At 38.0% G+C, this 18781-nt stretch overlaps 1 protein-coding gene across 5 annotated transcripts in view; it reads right to left on the bottom strand.

Moving 5' to 3' along the window:
• Nucleotides 1–3678: 3678 nt before the first annotated feature.
• The window catches only part of NEK7 (NIMA related kinase 7), a 77995-nt gene continuing 62892 nt past the window's right edge, over nucleotides 3679–18781 (bottom strand). For 3 of the 5 annotated variants that reach the window (XM_027880401.1, XM_027880403.1, XM_027880402.1), the window contains exon 10: nucleotides 16130–17792. In XM_027880401.1, coding sequence (XP_027736202.1) covers nucleotides 17682–17792 — 111 coding nt within the window. In that variant the 3' untranslated portion in view covers nucleotides 16130–17681. Of the gene's footprint in view, nucleotides 3690–16129; nucleotides 17793–18781 lie in introns of those variants that run through there. The other 2 variants (XR_003570843.1, XR_003570844.1) reach the window with 2 other exon arrangements.

Below are 18781 nucleotides of genomic sequence, written 5' to 3'. Positions count from 1 at the left end.
TGAAGGTATGGATTGATGTTCTGACTTTCCCCTTCTTGCACAGAGCTTCCATGAGAGGCAGCAGGAGTCCAACAGCCCACGAAGCCTCAACTTTAGCCTGAAACTCTCTCTGAAAAGAGTGTAAAGTTTGAAACAGAAAATATAACTATTTTTCTAGTTCTCTCTGTTCTTATAACTCCGCTGCAGGCTGGCACAGCTCTGGCCACATGCAGCCAAATCCCAAATCATGAGGTTTTTTTCCTAATCTGCATCTCAGGTCAATATATCATTCCACTGCCACTTTCACTATTCCCATTTTGCTTTGCTGAGAAGCACTTCATCTGCTTGAGCATATATTTATTTCAATACAGCTCAATTCTTCTCAAAATTGCCACCTCTGATGCACACTATATTCCTATATCTAAAATTGAAGTGTTTGCCCACTTATTTCTCAGCTCAATTCAGGCAGTGACTCTGGACTTAATGTAAAATAAACTCACAAACAGAGGCCTACTTGCAGAGCACAGAATAAAAAAAAGAGGGCAGCAATCTTTGCCAATAACGCAGGACCAGTAAGTTTTCTTAAAAGTTTATCTCAAAATAATTAAATTAACTTGCAAAAATGGAGCAGTGCATTCCAGGGATCAGTCTGGGGCAAAAGCATTAAAAAACTTGCAGTAAATATATTAAGGATGAGAGAGTTTTAATCTATGTTTTCAGACCAGATCTCCATACCTATTCAACTAGCAAATAAACTTAGTACCTCCTAAACTCATGCAAAACATGGCTTTGACCTAAAAGCAGCTGCTCTGTTGATAGGAGGTCATACAGATGTACCACAGCAATGCCAGGGGCTTTCTCCTATGAGCCCTGAATTGTGCCAGACACCCACCCTGAGCTCTGGCTGCAGACCTTGGAATGACTGAATGCCACTCATTCCCCTGAAATGGCACTGATTGCAAATGAGTGAATGAAGTTAAACTGTTGGCCACTCGTTGAATTACACCCCTTGAGAGTAAAAACAAATTTTCCTGGTATGGAGCAGACTAGGTTTGAAGCTGAAATTGTAAGCAATAAATCTTTGACAATCAATTGAGAATGAGGGAAGTGGGGATACAATAATCCAGTTTCCAGCCAGGTTGTTCAGTCTGCAAGCATTCATTGGCAGAAGAAAGGTGAAAGTCCTAAAATGAAGAGGGGAGAAAAAAAATAGGCTCCTGGGCTATTCAGGACAGAGACAGACACACTGTGAGGGTTTCCAATAGAAAAAGTAACAGATCAAGACAGGGGATACAGATGCACACATGTTCTGCATCTCTCCCATAGATCTAGTTTAATAAAGCACAAATGATGATCATTTTTTTCATTCTTTTTTTATCTATTAGGTTTTTCAAGTGTGTAAGAGCGTCTTAATCAAAAGAACAGTTCCATACAGCTCTTCACATCAAAGGAGAGCATTTCCAAAGCTATTACAGTATCAAAGTAATATTCTGTGCAGAATCTAAGGTGAACCATTGGAATAGTCCTTCTGGGATAGAGATGAAAAAATGCTGCATTCAATGTTGCCCAGAAGCATCCAAAGCAATCTATCAAAAAAAAAGACAAAAATACTGGGCCACACTTACTGGATGCATGCACTCACCACTACTATTATTTTCCTCCATTTTCTCTTTGTCTGGTTAGCTACTAATCTTACCTTTGTCTGAAAGTTCCTGCTGTACATATGAAAGTACCAGAGCTGATTAGTGAGTCACAGGAGGAAATGACTTCTGATGTGCTTCAAATCCATACACCTTTTATGTAGTTGAATCATATTATTGAAAAAAGGTCTTAAGGCAAAAATAGCAGCATTGTAGCAGCACTAAGGTGAGACTGCCGGACGTGAGCAATCCTTTTCATGTGCCCTTCATTGATTTTCACCGTGCTGAACCCAGTTATTAGTCACTTCTCTTCTGCTTATTCAATATATGTTTAATACTAAACTATATTTAACTTCAGCAGTTTAGTTGGATAATCAATTTCAATAAAAGATTCACTAATCCAACCGACCATCAACTTAATTATAGGCACTGTACAATACACAGATTTCTCCTTTCAGCTGTGTGAGTGAACCACCAGTTTACTTGCAGAAGAGAGGGGCAGTCTGGTAGCACCTGTGGTCAAGTGAACAGACAGGGAAGGGGAAGAGAGGGAAACAAGGTAAGGAGAAGGTACCAAACGCAAAAAAGCTGTTCCATCTGACAACAGTAGTTAACTTGCTCCTTGAACTTCACATCTGGTAGCATTTTCATCTTCTGCAAACTTGTAAAACCTTATGGTACTTTAGACAGTGGGAGTTCCTTTCCAAAACAAATTTTAGCAGTACATAGAGACCACAAAATCCACTTCTTACCAGGCCACAGGGTTTTCTAATTCTCAACTCATAGCTTCCTTCAAGAATACCTTAGAAGTTCTCCATTTGTGTATTGTTTTTTGACAGTAGGTTCAGCACTAATTTTCAGCAGTCATAATATGCATATATGAAAAAGTTTCTCTCTTATAAGCTTTCCTCATCATAAAGGAGTAAATGTGGGTAGATATATTTTTCTCCTTAGCTGTCTAATAAGGCCACTGTGGGAACCAGAGAAAACTTAATTGCTACCTAAACCCATCTCAAATTAATATCCACAGAAGATACAGTATTTTGTGAAGTTACGATTCCCACCTTTAAATACCTACCTGGCAGTTCCAAGGGCCCGTAGAGGGTAAGGAACAGCTTCCCAACCCCTTGGAAAGGGGCACAGTGTCACAAAGACCATCAGGTGTTGTAGAAACTGTTTGCAACCAAGCTTCACTTAAAACACAAATAAAAAAATCCCTTTAAAAGGGTTTCTTTCTTACACATATATATATTGCTGCATGATGGCTGTCCTCAATATGCAGAATTAACATCTCCTTCTGGGAAAGATTATTTTAAAGAAGCAAAGTATGTGATTAGGTGAGGATGTCCTGGTGACTACTAAGTAGCTGTAGTGGCAGCACACATTGCACTTGCCACTCTCTCTAAATTAGCACCATTCCAAAGCATAAAACAATACCATGACTGTAAGAAAAACGTTAGCCAACCCTGCTGTGACCCAAAATGCAGTAATTTTGCCTCAGTCCATGATACAACATGTAATAAGCAGCCAACCCGGAATAAATACTAGGCTTTGCATAAGGACTACTGCAATTAACATAGGACTGAAGTACTTGCAAATACTACAGATTCATTAAGAACCATCAAGATTGAAGAAAACTGGGAGGAACCGAAAAATTCATTTACCAAAAAAGCAACACGTATCAGAGGAAACATTTTTCACTATGGTCAAACGCAAGATAATGCATCATAGAAAAAATAATGGAAAGAATAATTTTTTCCCTTCCAAAGTTTGTTCCAAAATTTATTATAAAGCAACTGTAGAAGCAGACACACCTGCAGACAGATCTTTAAAATCATTATGCTCCTACATCAGACAAAGGAAGTTCCAAAATGAAGGAGCCAGACTCAAATTTTAGCAATGCAGATACAATCTATGAAAAACATTGATCCTGAACAACCTCAAGCACTAAACTTAAGTGTGCTTAATCTGAAAGTGGGGCAGTGGAGAGAAAAAGTTAACACTTCAACTTTTGGAGCAAAATTTGTGACACTCACAGTCAAAACTATCCTTGTGAAGTTTATACATTTACTGGACAAGGGAAACTCCCCTTCCAAACTGGGCTGCTTCTTGTTCTCAACATCCTAACTGTATTTTCCTTAACACATATTAGGATGCAGCTGGGCACTCAGGACAAGAAAGAGCTGCTCTGGATGTGGGAAGCTTTCCAAGTGAGCTAAATCCACTATGCTGCTACTTTGCAAAATTTACTGAACTTGCATTTTCCCCTTCACTCCTGCCAGCTCCACACACACAGGGGAAGAACGTCCTGCCATACCTTCAGAGGGAGGGAAAGAAATAACACAGGCTGCTCTTCCATCTCATCCTGTTTGCATCAGTGTCTTGTGGTGGATTTAATAAAACTTTTCTAGATTTCAACCTTCACGAAAAACAGGTAGAAATTTGCTACGTATTTCTCACTATGCTGAGACAGATCAAAAAAAAAAAGTAAAATTGAGAAACATGTTCATAGACAGTTCCCCCTTAAATCCAGGTATAAGCATTTGTGCTTTCGAACTGTAAAAATTATCGAGGTATACCGCTGCCTGAAACAAAATGAATAACCTTGTGTGGTCAAAACCCAAGCAATATCTGTGAAACTAAGAGTGAACTGGGCAGCTCTTTACAGCACGCTATATGCTCACATACTGCATTTAGCATAGGCCATAACTTTAAAGATCATTATTTAAATCTTTACTATCTTTAACGGCTTCTCATTTGCAGTACAGAAAGCAAGCATCTTAAGAGAAGTGAAATTATACATGGAGCTATTTATTACAGGTAAAATGTTTTACATATTTATTTATGGTACCTCAAGTATGGTGTAGATAAAATACCATGAGAAACTGAGCCCCTCTGGGGACAAGATGGAAGGAGGCAGTTATAGAGAAAGCTTTCTATCCTATGGAAAATAACCTTTTTTTTTTTTTTTTTTTGCGTGCATATTTAAGAGACTCATGTATTCTCTTATTTCCTCTGCCTCACTTGTCTACAAGATGACAAGTGATGCCCAACTACTTTGGCATATCATATTGCATTGTGTCATTCCACCACCTGCCATTGCCAGTGGCCCATCAAGCCTGAAAAATCAAAAGCAGCAATTTGTTAGAAACTGGGGGGGAAAAAAAAACAAAACCAAAAACCAAGCACACACATTTTAAGCCAAAAATAGAAACAGTCATTTTGTATTAGTAAATAGACCGTGAAATATTGATCTGCTAAAGTAAGTGAGCAGGAGTAATTTCAGTATCACTCTCACAAGCAGATTCCAGGATATAAAGGCCTTTCCGTATCTGTGTATTGGTAGCTCTGTGGAGGACGGCATCTATCTGAGATCTTGTGATGAAAGAAGAGCTGAAGAAGCTACAAGTTGTAATAATAATAATAAAAAAAAATTATTAAGGAACTATAACCAAACATGCAGTTATCTTGGCTAGCAAAAGTAAAAGGAAGTGCCATTTAAAAAAAAAAACAAAACAAACAACAAACCAACAAACAAAAATCACCAACAACAAAAAAACAAAACAAACAAAACCAAACAAAATCCCCAACAAAGAACAAAAACAAAATTCTCTCCCTGGATCCTCATTTGTTCTTAAACATTAGCGCTAAATTAAAGAGAATTATTTGTTATAGAAGCACAGAAACATCCTGCCTTTTTTATACAGTACACATCTACCAATAAAATCATCTTGCAAGAAAAAAGGAATCACTATTTGCTTTCCTCTGCAGTGAGTATTAAGAGATAAAATATAGACAGTGAAAGCAACACATTTAACAGTACTAGCCAAATTACAGCAATAATTTTTGAAAGGTGCTATCCTTTGGGTAATTGTTTTGTCCCTTGCAATGCTGCAAGTACTCTTCACAAAAGTGTTTGCTTAGGATCTCATCCCACACTATCCTGAAGCACTACTTGAGATTTTCACTCAGGCAAATTTTCCCCTCAAAATCCTCCATGCTGTGGCCTCTCAAATTTCTCAATTGCTGCCATGTGCCAGTTGTTCTGTAATCATCCTTTGTGCTCAACCTAAGTAGCACAAAGCCTGCTCAGAGGCTCCTAGTCCAACTTCTGCATAACTGGGACTCTGGCAAAGTAGTTTGTGATGTTACCAGATTCTTAGAATGGAAACAGATTCTTACGTCCCACTAGGGAGATGGGGAAAGAAATCACAAAAGCCATCTCATCCTCAAATCACAGCAGGAGTACATGAGAAAGCAAGCACAAAATTACTAGGAGAACAAGAGAAGCACAAGGTTACCAAGTCAGCAGCTGTGAAAAGGCCGTAACATTGAAAGGAAAGGTTCTCAGAGCACAAAAATCACAGGACAGAGCAAAGCTAAGAGGAAAAAGGCAGAACTGACAGCTAAGCATGGTGTGAAATCCAGGATCCCACAGAAATTGGGAATGCTAAAAAAAGGCCGGAAACACTGTAGGAACTGGCTACACTCCAGAAAGAACAGAAACCAGAGCTACAGATATACAAGAGGAGGGCAGGAGCCGTGAGGTTTGCAAGCTGCTCCTAAGTTTCTGGACTTCTTTAGGACGCCTGCTCACTTAGACAATTTGCTGTGAAGAATTCTGCCTGGCAACATCCGCCTGGTACATGATGAAAACCCCTATTGTGTAAGTTGCATGGAAAAATAAAATGGGAGGTGAGACAATCACAGTCAACCTGTGCAACACCGGGTTGTTAGGGCAGAAGTGTGCCATGTTTTTCCCTACTGAACAGCGGATCAGGCTTTCCAACAGCAGTTGAGCAATTCTTTCAGATATCTAGTTTAAAATCATCTACATAATAGATGCTCAGTACATGTAAATAACCAAGTCCCGTTATGGTGGACACAGATGGGCATCCATAGAGTTCAACAGAATAGATATTCTCACACCACACACCTAAATTCACCAAGCCAACACTGCCTTGCTTGTAATGCACCCTGTGGCCAGGTAAGAGCACTGTCAGAGGCTGCACAAGCAGAGTTGCCAGAAGGTGAGTTCATACCACAACCTCCCCCAGAACGAGCCTTTCAGAATCTTTATAGGCAAATGGTATCGCTGACAGTCCACATGGACAAATCTACTGTATGCTAATATCTCTGGACAGACTGAGCTCAGAAATACCACTTTTATTCCTTTACAAACTAAACAAGATGCTATACAAATCAGAATAGCCAAAGATACAGTGTTAGTTCATGCAATCATCATCTGTTAACAGTTTGATACTTTTTTTTAATAAATGTCAACAAAAAGTAGTCCCGAGACTGTGATAATATGATTGTCAAATGAGAATTATATAAATTAATTTCAAATGAAGCATGTATATGCTTCGTATTTGTGTCCTGTAGCAGAGCAAAATTTATTCTGATATACCTCCATCAGTGTGTGTTCCTTGTAGGGTACACATAAATTATTTTAAGGGAATAATACATCTCCAAGGACATTTTAATGGATTAAATGTCAGGAATGAAATACTGCATTTCAGCTTGGTTAGGACCTTAAAGAATGAATATAAAGACAATTATTGAGAGGTCTGAAGAACACAATTGGTATCTTGGCAATTTCAACTCTGAGGCCCTTTAGGCAAACAGAATTTCTATTTTAAGTTTTCATTACACAAAATTACGAACCACGCAAAGATGTAACACTGTATTTTAAGCTTATGAGAGAACTGCAGAATATCTGACTTAAAAGGAAGCTGTGTTTTAGGACTGTATTTTAAGAATAGAATTTTATGCTTAATTATTGTGAAATGAATTACAATTATGATCTATAGTTCTTTTAGCAGTAGTTTGATGGTCCTATGCAAAGCCAGAAATTAAATATCATGAGAAAATAAAAAGGTCAAATTCCAACAAGAGCTCCATAAAGCAGGAAGTTATACATTTGGAGGGTACTTTGCTGCAGGTAGCTGGCAGCATTCCAAATCAGTGTGTAAGGCAATTTACTGCAGAAATATCTGTGCTCAATACAGAAAACATTCTCACACAGATACACCACTTAGTTACAATAGGATTCTGATTATAATAATGGCTTTTGGATACTATGCTAATTAGATAAAAAAAAAAACCAGGCTGTGTCTAATTTAAATTTCTTACAGAAAGAGAAATATAAATAATGAATTGCAAAATATACAGAAATTTCATAGCACATCATATTAGAATAACTAAGATGCCTTTAGTTACCTGTGGCAGTTTTTAGAGCTATCAGTGCTGTTTAAAGAAAACATTCAAGACTGAAAACAACAATAAAAGGGCAGAATATAGGACCTGTAAGAATTAACACGTTCCATTTCATGGATATTACCTGAACATCGTCTGTTTCTAACCATTTGGGACCATTGTCATCAACCTGTGCTCTCTAAGAAAACTAAAAATAATTTTGAAATAAAATATGTTATAAACAGATTGCTTAGCATCGTAAACATTTAGTTACTAAATAGGCAGAACTTTTTTTTAAAAAAGTAGTATAGCTCAAAGCAATCACCACCCTTTTGCAACGCAACTTTTAAAAGATGACAGCTTTCCAAGTGCTGCATTGGTAGAATTTCACAGGGTCTTCTTGGGATTTGTGACACTGTGAGGGATGGCCCAACGTTACAGCAACAGATAAAGGTCACCCATGTGAACCTTCGCCCTTTTGCCTGAGCTGACAATTCACGTTGAACTGCCCGCTGCTTTTAAAAACCCCAGGCAAGTGGGTCATTCCTTCCAATTGGTTATCCCCAAGGAGAAGTAAGGGATGGGGGAGGAAGCACTGCGGCCCAGAGGCCCCGTGCCAGCTCGCTGGATCAATGGCCGGTGTCAGCAGGCTCCCATTTAATGATGCTCCAGCCAGCGCCAGCCCCGCTGACGGCCACTCTCACCCCTGGCACCCCCACACAGGAAACTGCCTTCTGGGAAGGCCAAGTAATTGCCTCATTCTGCAGCAGGTGGAATTTTTGTTTAAAGGTGTACACCTCGCATTTTGCATTCACAGGACCAGTCCTTGGGTTTTAACAGAGAAAACACATTCATGTTCGCAGCAGTGCCACGTGACAGCCAAGTACAGCTCGCAGCAAGTACATCTGTGTAACTGCAAATCAACTTACAGGTGCTCACTATAAAGAAGAACACAGTGTTTCGTAAGCTTTGCTTACGTATGTATACATAAATGTGTATTTCACACGCAAAGAACGATTTTTATTATCATTTTCAGGTCAGAAGTGTTTAGCAAACAGACAAAAGCAATCAAAAAAACCCAACAAATACACAACACAGGAAAACACAAAAACAAGACAAGGGAACTCTTGTCCTCTTTCTATTATACAAGGATGGAGTTGTTGAAGTCATCTCCGTATCCATGCAAGCTCTGGAGTGGAACAACTAAATTATGGAAACAAGATGACTGTACATGGTTCTTCAAATTACTAACTTACTATTATTACTGGATATTCCATGCAAACTACCTACAAAAACTCTCCCACTCAAGGCAAGATTGTTTAGCCAGGCTGTGTTTCAGCCCCAAACATGCAGTACAGGCCTCTCAGCTGAAGGAGAATGGACAAGAAGCCTTTTCTTTGAATTCAGCCTAGTGCATTCTGCAGCTGGAGACCCCCATATTTCCAAAGCCTATCTCAGAGGTCACAACACAAAAAGCACTCTCTCCAAAAACAACATTTTAGGATCCCTTTTCTTGTTTGCAAACAAATACAAATCAGAAGACATTCTACCATGGTGAACTCAACACACATCAGGAGATTTGTGTTTACACAGGACCCCTACCTGTCCTGTTCCCTGGTGTCACAGGGTCTGACCTACGTGGCTAGTGCTGGGAAGCAAGAGAAGGGAGCAGCACGTGCAGCTTCACCCTGTGCCAGTACCTGATTGGAAGCAAATATCACACAAGGCACACTCACCACCACCACCCTGACAGATTGGTAACAGTTAAATGATATTTTCTAAGATTGAGAAATTATTCTTGGTTTACAGAAATTGTTTCCTAAGACAATTTCTGTCAAATATGAAAATGAATCCACTTCTAATATTCTTTATTTGCTTCCAAGAAGTTTGTGGTCAGAAGTTTCAAATTTTGAGTTCTCATTTAATATGTAGAAAAATTTACCAAAACCAACTACTACTCTGAAAGCTGCCCCCACCCCAGTTATTTTCCTCCTTAAATTTCAGTTTTGATAAATCTCTCTAGGCAAGTTTCCACCAACACATCGAAGTTTAAAACTAAGTTCCCATAACCACTTAGATGCACATTAGTCTCCTTCCCTGCCCATCCCCAGTGTAAGCCACCTTCCCCAAAGCAGGCTCCAGAAGACAGAAAGGCAAAGTTGTATTCAGGATCCCAACTTGCCTGCTTCACCAAGGTGGGCAGAACTGTGATCTGCCAGAAGACATCCAGTAGATTTAAAAGGTAACAAGAAAAAATGACAATTTTGAGAAAATCCAGGCCATAAACACCACAGAAGTTTTATATCAAGTTTACTGCCAAAAATTTTATTTTACACTCGAGTTGCAAATGAATATAGTGTACATGTCATATATGAGGCACAAGTGCTACGTGAACATAATTGTTAGCAACCATAGTTTCAGAAAACAAAACATCCTAAGTTCTGTTTCAATACTTGACTTACTTTTTTTGCAATACAAAGAACATTTGAAGAGTGGCAGAAGAACAAAGAATGGCCACAATTTGTAACTGAGGAGTTTCTGACTGAATGCAAGGAAGACAAGGTTTCCAGTACTCCAGCTAAGCCTCGGAGCAGGCTGCCCAGGGAAGCTGCACAATCACCATCCCAGGGGTTTTCAAGATCCAGCTTGCTGAAGCCCTAAGTCCAGGTCTGAATTCAGCACTAACTGCTCTTAGCAGAAGGCTGGACTAGAGAATTCTCTCAAGATCCTTTCCAATCTCAATAATTATACAATTTGATTCAAGCACAATCAGCAGCCAAATTCAAACAAATCAATGAATGCCTTCCTTTTTTCCCTCTCCCAACAAAAAAGCAATACTCATCTTCAATCATCTTTACAACAGTCCAACATTAACTGAAATCAAAGAAACAGACAGCAAATGAAGAGTATAGAAGAGTACCAATAGCACTTTAAAAGTCAAACTAAGAGCCTAAAATTCTCTTTGTAACAGCAGACACACATCTTTTTTATTGCTCTTTACGTATTTGGAATCATCAACTGCACAACAATATCAAAGAAATTCCTAGTGATTTTTAACTGGGAGATTCCCTATCCACACGAAGTTTCCACTGGCTCTTGATACCATGGCAATGCCAGGTCCCCTGCAAGTGCCCCAGGGAAGCCAGAGAATGAGGGTATGGGAGGTGGAGAGGAAGTAGGGATCCCCAAAACATCTCTGTTCTGGAGACCATTTTTGTTCCTGTTTGAGACCTCTTTCTATTGCTGGGATTTAAATAAAAAACAAGTAGAATTATCAGGAAGGACTCAAAGCACCAATAATTTCTTAATTTATTTTTAATTCCACATGATAGAAAATTGCAATTAGACAAAAGATCTACAGTTTCCACTTATCACTAAGGCAGCTGTAGAAGAACAAATGCTATGATGTGATTACAAACAGGCAACAAGTGTAAATACAAAACCTGAAAATTACTAGAAAAATTCTTTGTGCCAACAGGCAACTAACTGACAGTCTGGTGTCAGTTATTCTGGTGCAAATAAAAAGTCAATAAATGTGTATATATCTAGACACACCAAACTAAATCTGACATTCAGCTCTGTGTAGATGCCACAGTTCCAAAAAACTCAACTTCTTAGTTTTACAGAGAATTTTGTTTCTCAGTCTCAACACATATATGAGGATAATTATGAGCAATCAAAGGTCAGACAACTTGATCAACAGTGAATCTCTGCAAATATACCACCATCCCACTCTGAAAGCCTGCTAAAACTATGAATTCAGATAGTGCACTATTAACACTCTGGGTCCAGTCCATTGACGCTCTTAAGCACATTATTATTTCAAGTAATAGTTAAAAACACTGAAATCAACTTGCTATAAAAACAACTGTTAGCTGAACATACAGGAACAAGACAAGACAAAGTTACACACAGTAAAGACAAAGCAATTAAGGGAAAAAACTTTTCATCTGAATGACAGAAAACTAAATCAAGGTCCAAATTCAAGGACTTTTGAAGTACTTGGAAGAACAGAATCTACTCCAGTCTACAATACTGAAATAAAATCAGATTTGTGGGATTCAGGTCTCTTTAAAACACAAAAAAGTAGTAATTTGGTGGAGTTCCTTCTTCAGCACACAAAACAGTGAAAGCCCAATGACAGTTAAATCCTGTCAATTTTGATACTTTGAAGGGGGAAAAGAAGTCAAAATGACACAGAGGTTAAATCAGTGAAGATAAAAGATAAGAAAGAACACAGTGAAGAGGGCTGGAATCTGATATATCTAACTTTGAGACATTTGATACACAGGCATGGGAGCAGTCTCAGAGATGGAGGGTTGTGGCCTTGGAAAATAGGCAAGTAAAACTGTCAGGGATGTTGGAAAAAAAAGTCCAGAGGGAGTCAGAAACAAAAATTACATCTTTGAATCTGAACAGGTCTGAGGCTGGAGAGAGAACTATGGGAGAACCAGACTGGTGGGAAAGGGAGGGAGAAGCACTGGATTTTTGAGGCATTCGAACTGGAAGTGTAATGTAATAAACTGGAGAGAGGGTGTTCAGATATATGAAATTAGGAGATAAGAGGATGAAAAAAGGACAAGGTATTACAAAATATAGTTAGGATGATGGTGCTACTCCCTTAAAGACAGAGGGAAGAGAAACTTTGTTGCTAGTGAAGGAGAAAAGTCCTTCAATTAACAGAATGAGAAGCCTAAAATATACAGAAATAAAAGGGGCAAACTTGTATAGTTAAGAGGCAGAGAAATTCAGTTCAGAAACATATCCTGAAAACGAAGGATAACTTTGAAAAGGATCTTGTCATGCAAAAAATCCAGACTGAAGATTTTGTTTCAAGAATGAATGGAGAACTAAAATGAACAGCAAATCTGCAAAGCAAGCTCAACAAGAAAAAAAGTGTGAGAGAAGAGTGGTTAAAAAGTCCATTTGTGAAGAGAATTAAAGCAGGTAAGGCAAAGTAGAGTCCAAAGCTGTGTTGTAACAACATACTCTTCAGTGACATTCAGAAAAGCTGGAATGGAAATTAAGAAATTACAAGAAAAAAAATGTCTGGAGGGAGAAATGGAGGCAGGACAATGTCAGAAGCAACCAAAGATACCATATATAGAGAAGCAGATAGAGATGAAAATAAAGACCAGTGAGTCAAAAGAAGTGAGACCAATGAAGGAAGGAGGCAGCTGAAAAGATAAAGGAGTCAAAAAGGTTAATAGATTGGAGATCCCAAAAGGAGTGAGTGACAGGGTAAAGGAGAGAGAAAGACAGATAAGCTGAAAGGGAGCAGGTAGTGATCAGAGAAAGGGAATTTATAAATGAGAGATAATAAAGTGAGCAGTATTTAGTAAAGACAAGGTCATGGGAATGATTGAGGCAGTGAGAAAATCTGTCTGAAACTAGAAATCACAGGCACTGGGCTGGGAAAACAGGATGTAGAACAATGGAGTAAAATACTTACTGGGGGGGGAGGCTTGCCCATGGAGAGGGATAAATTTTGAGAAGACAGAAATGGTTTGAGTTTAGCAAAGTTACAAAGAAGGAAGCAAACTAATGGCCACTAAGAAAACTAGACACAGAGTACTTCAAAATCAGGAAGAGGGTAGAGTAGACAACGGGACTGATCAAGCAGAAGCAGCAGAAGACAGGAGTTGTAAAACTTTAGAAGTGAATTTGAAAGAAAAACACTTTTTAAAAAGCATGAACTGCAGAAAAAAGATTCAAGAAAGAGAGTCAAGTTTGAAAAACAAACTTAATCTGTATTTAAGCAATCTTCAGAAACATAAGTAGCACTCTGCTTGGCGTGGCCAACACCCGTATTTCCTCTTTGGGTAATCTTGCCAGAAAGGTTTAGTTACTCACCCAGACCAAGCCAGAGATCAGAAATTCAGAAGACCAACACTGCTACTGTGTAGATGATCTGGGGTTATGGCTGGCTTGGAAAAGTTGTGACTGCTAAAGAAGTACCAAAAAGTATGGAAACGTGATTTCCAGATTAAATGAACTCTTCACAAAGCAGCCCTGAAAGCCTTTGTTGATTCTCCCTCACATCAACCTCCTGTTCCTTAAAGCTCAAATACCCAATGCAGCATTTACCACCGGCATTCAAATTCAGCCATTAAGATTCTCATCTCACTGTGTAGCAGCAAAGATAAGATATTAAGTAGACAGATTGTTGAAAACAAACATCACTGCGATTCTGGGTTCCATTCAGAGGTATCTGAGAACCACTGGTATAAGAAGTCCTTCTCCATTTCCAAGCCTCTGTCAAGAATTTCAGTCTATGGCTTTCTTAATCATGAGCATGAATAAAACACCAGCCTTCTCAGACACTTCTAATACTGCATTTCATCTTCTGGTACACTGCCATGTTTTTAAAGTTTCTGCTCATTACAAAAAGACGACACACTTCTATTGCCTGCTCATACAACTGGGAGCTGGATCATTAGAGTGAACAGAAGAGGGGAAAAAAAACCCCACATTATTCTCTGCTACCAAACCAGTGACATACAGAGAGTATAAAAAGTGAGCTGAGCATATAATTCCTAGATACACTGCTGATTGCTATTTATTCACGTGTGTAGATGAGGTTCACTCAAATTACTGAAACTACATAAAAACCAGCCAACCTATAAACAAGAGCTCACAGGACTGGGGCCATAATGGGAACTCGTTGTTATTTTCATGCTTTACTATGTATTTTCACACAGCATGAAAATGATTTTACACTTTTTAATTTTAAATTAAAACACTCCTTTAGGTTAATTGTGAATATACTGGATCCACTCTTTTCTGATAAACTTCTGACATATAATACAAAAAAGATTTTTTTTTTTTATTGTGATATCTTTGTTACAGCCAAGAAATCTCACCTGGAATCAACTACTGGAAGCAGTTAAGTCGTCCACAAGACAAGGTAGCATCTATTGTAACATATTATATATATATATATATATATATATATATCTAACAAGAAAAGTTTGAAAAAATATCATAGAAACACTGTAATTTTTACATTGTATTTAATATCAGTATGTTTTATTTGTATTAGACTACTGCACAGCAGGGGAGTTTTCAAGACAAAAGAGATTTTATGCAATGTCAAAGAAAGCACAAAGTTCACTCCTGAAGCAAGTTAATACCAGAGCATCACTGAAATCAAAGGAGCAGCTAGTCCGACATTTTGGGTAGAAATGTAACATGTTTTCTTCAAAGAAAATAAACACATAATGACGTAGCTTAAAATAAATAGTGCCATATGCCATCATCAACATATGAAAAAGAGAATGGTCATTTATGAAAGAAAATATTTTATTAGTATGTAGGACACATGGGAGTGTTATAACAGACTTAGCACTTTGATATGTTACCAGGTGCTTTACTTTAGGGATAGATTCTACAGTTCCCAGTTATGGAAGCAGTGGAATTAACCCACGTGGGTTTTTCAATTATAAAGTTTGGTACAGGAATCATCTGTACTTTTTATAGATTTTAAATCAGGAACAACTAATTTTTTACCTCAACACAAGATTTAATCACAAATACTAAATCTCCCCCCCCCACCATACTAAAAAAATTTAAATGCTTAAGCATGTACATCTGCTAACTCTTAACTCATCATTTTTTTGCTCAACATATCCTTCCAGAGGGAGAGATATCTATTAACAGTTTCTTTCAGGAAAAGTTCAATACTTTATGCATAAGACTAGATACAAATAGCCTGACTGCGTTGAGGGTGGGTTTTTTTTTTCAGTGATTTTTAAATATTCTAGGCCATTTCAGGAAAAAAAAAAATTGTATGAGTACTCGTGCATATTAAGAGCTAATCCTGGCAGTCAAGCAAGTATTGTGCTGCCTTTTTCAATATAAAGCGTTTCATTCTATGACATATAAAATATAGTTACAGAATATAACCATTTTAAAAATTATATAATCAGATAATAAACAAAAAAAAAAATACCTAGAGGTTGTAAGACACAAACCAAGGTTGCTCAAATACCTCTTCTCTACGAATTGCTCTACACAAGTCCTACAAGATTAAGCACACACAGAAGTGAGAAGAAAAACTATGGTTTCATAAGATTCATCCTACAAAATCTGGAAACAAAAATTTAAAAAATATGCATTAAGATAAGCCCATGATCTGGCATATACTATTTAAAAACTCCTGTATTTTACCAAATACAATTTCCATACACTTGGCAGTTTTAAAAAATACAAAAAACTAGAAACAACCCTGACCTAGATTGAACATTTTATCCACAAAGTCCACAGATTTTTATTCTTTGAGCATTATATCAAATAAAAAAATTAAAGCTGCACAGAGAAACAAACAAGCAAGAAAAAAAATCTGAGCATGCAGGGAAATGACTGCATCTAAAACCTATAGGTGTATGTACATATTGCTGGTTTTATTTGAACTAACTTCTTTTTACCCACATAAGGAAAAAGATTTAACTGATTGTAACAGCTTCTTAGCTGTTTTCACTGAAAAGAATTATGTTTAGACAGTTCTGTATAAAAAGTTCAGTCATGAAACTCTAGAAATTTCATTCAACTCTCCATTTTTGCCACATTTCAAAACAAGGCACATTCCATTCTTAGCAATAAAAATATTATTTAAACATACTCAAAAAGGCACTAAGGTCTAACAAAAATATTCAGCATTTCCTTTTTATCTAATAAAGTATTAGTAAGACAGTTTGCATACATATTTATTTCCCAAATGAAGGGCTGACAACTTTCTCTTAAGCGTAAAAGCTAAAATTCAACTTTGCTAAATATAAAACTAATTATCAGGATACAGTATACAAAAATTATATATTTATGTAGAATACATTTTGTGTTATACTACATCATTGTATCTTTCACAAAAGATTTCTGTATTTAAAAAAAAAACCAAACACTTTAAAATTTAAATACATTGTAAGGTCATTCAAATTATTTTAAACACAAAAATCTACAAAACAGTGACATATACACAAACAGTTGGGAACTTGTAACCTAAAGATCACATCTTTTAATCAGACCTGCTCAAATGACAGCCTCAGAAGAACCCTCTTTGCTACTAGAAGCATCTGCATGGTTTTAAGACTCAACTATGCAAACTCCTATTGCCCCAGGGCAGTGCTGCACAAGCCTATTCAAAGCGATCAGATTCATGAATCAACACCTTAAATTTTCCCAGAAAACCTCCAACAACAAGTGTTTTATGTGTATTATGACAGAATAAAACAAAAAGGGATGTCACAAGAATTTCAGCATGACAAGTTTTTCCCAAACTATTTTCCCATCGCACTTGGCAAGTGGAGAACTAATCCTATCACCTGTCTACTCTTACAGCAAGAACTGCAAACTACAATTCAATATAAAATACAATAACCCTCTATAATAATTATGTTCTTCTCAGAACAAAGATTAAAATAAAGTTAACTGTGCTAATTCATACTTTCCATAAATTACTATAAAGGTGAGAGATTCAGACATTTTGCTTCTGGATAATAAGCCTAATATCTGTATCATGTGCAAAAGTGCAACTGTGTTTTAGAATTGAGGCCCAACTGAATATAATTTCGTTATTACAGAAAATATACTTGAACCCACGTATCACGGAAAACAAGTGGTTCTTGGCATCTTAAAAATTACGCTTTACACAACCTGTTGTACAACTGCAAGTTAGTAAAAAAAAAGACAAACGAAACCCCCAGAAATACACAGAAAACAACAAAGCTCGTGTATAAATCGGTTTACAATTCAAAGCACAACAGTAAGCTTCAAACGATTACATTTGTGTGGCACACAGAGGGGTGGGATGAGTTATTCAAAGTACTTGGTTATCTCTGCTCTCTCTCTCCCTCCCGGTCTGGCGGCGGTTCAGCTGCTCGCCGTGTGTGCGTGCATACGTTTCGCTACATCGTACACGTAGGTGATGTCTGGTCGCTTCTCCGGATCCGGGTTGATGCACATATTAACTAACTGTCGCAGCTGGGGAGGGGAAACAACACGACAGGATCGTTGGCCTCCTTACAAGCAGTACTCGTGCATTATCTAACCCGAATTAATAAGATCGGCAAAAATTAGCCGAACAGCAGTTCTGCGTAAGCACTCCCTCAACCCTCCCTCTCTCGACACGCAGTTTTATGCAAGGATGTATGCAGTGTGCTCCCAGGATCATTACATTTTGCACTGCTGTGCACAAAAACTGAAGAGCGAATTTAAGTTCCAATCCTTTTAGCATACAACTTCAGGCACGCAATTTAGTCCAGCCGCACACAACCTACAGCAAATTCCCAGTGTTTTTGGAGGGGTGTGCCTGCAAGCCTCAGAAGGCTGAGGCGAGGTAAATGAGGACTGGTTGCTCATTCACTCATACAAGAGTTAGCCAGCAATAAGTGGCATTTCTGCATGACAGGTTCCAAGGAACAAAAGGCAGCGGTTCTCCTTCTAACACATGGTTAACCCGCAGAACCTCCCGCTGCCAGGAGCTACCAAGGCACACACAGTCAGAAAGCAACGGAGCAAATTAAACCCACTGTGGGCTATTTGTTATAAAGACTTCACCCCTGAGGAAATTTCTGAACTTAAAACCGGAAGCTGGGGAAAAGTACACATTCTATTGGCCCTGTTCCTTCACCTGTCCACTGTTGAAGATACTATATTGGAATAAATAACCTTTGCTCTATATCCTGGTATTTATTCCTTAGGGTTAGATCATTTATTGTGTTGCTTACGGAAAGGACCTAATTAAGAAATATGTTCACAAAAGCCTGGAAATAAAGAAACCACTACAGTAGAAAACCCCTCGTTTCCACACACACCATAACTTAATGGGCCTTTTTAATGCACATGTCCAGCAGAAGCAACCCCAAAGAGCTTCCCCACCACCTGGATACCTTTCATTGCCTTCCCAACCCGCAGGACAGTTGAAAGTTTTCTTCCTCCATTTATATGCCCAAGAACTTATGGCATTAGAA

The sequence above is a fragment of the Empidonax traillii genome, unplaced genomic scaffold (assembly GCF_003031625.1).
Source record: "Empidonax traillii isolate 1590-97213 ecotype Southwest subspecies unplaced genomic scaffold, ASM303162v1 scaffold69:size3087049, whole genome shotgun sequence".
In the NCBI taxonomy this organism is placed as follows: domain Eukaryota; kingdom Metazoa; phylum Chordata; class Aves; order Passeriformes; family Tyrannidae; genus Empidonax; species Empidonax traillii.
This window is presented reverse-complemented; position numbering and strand designations above follow the sequence as displayed.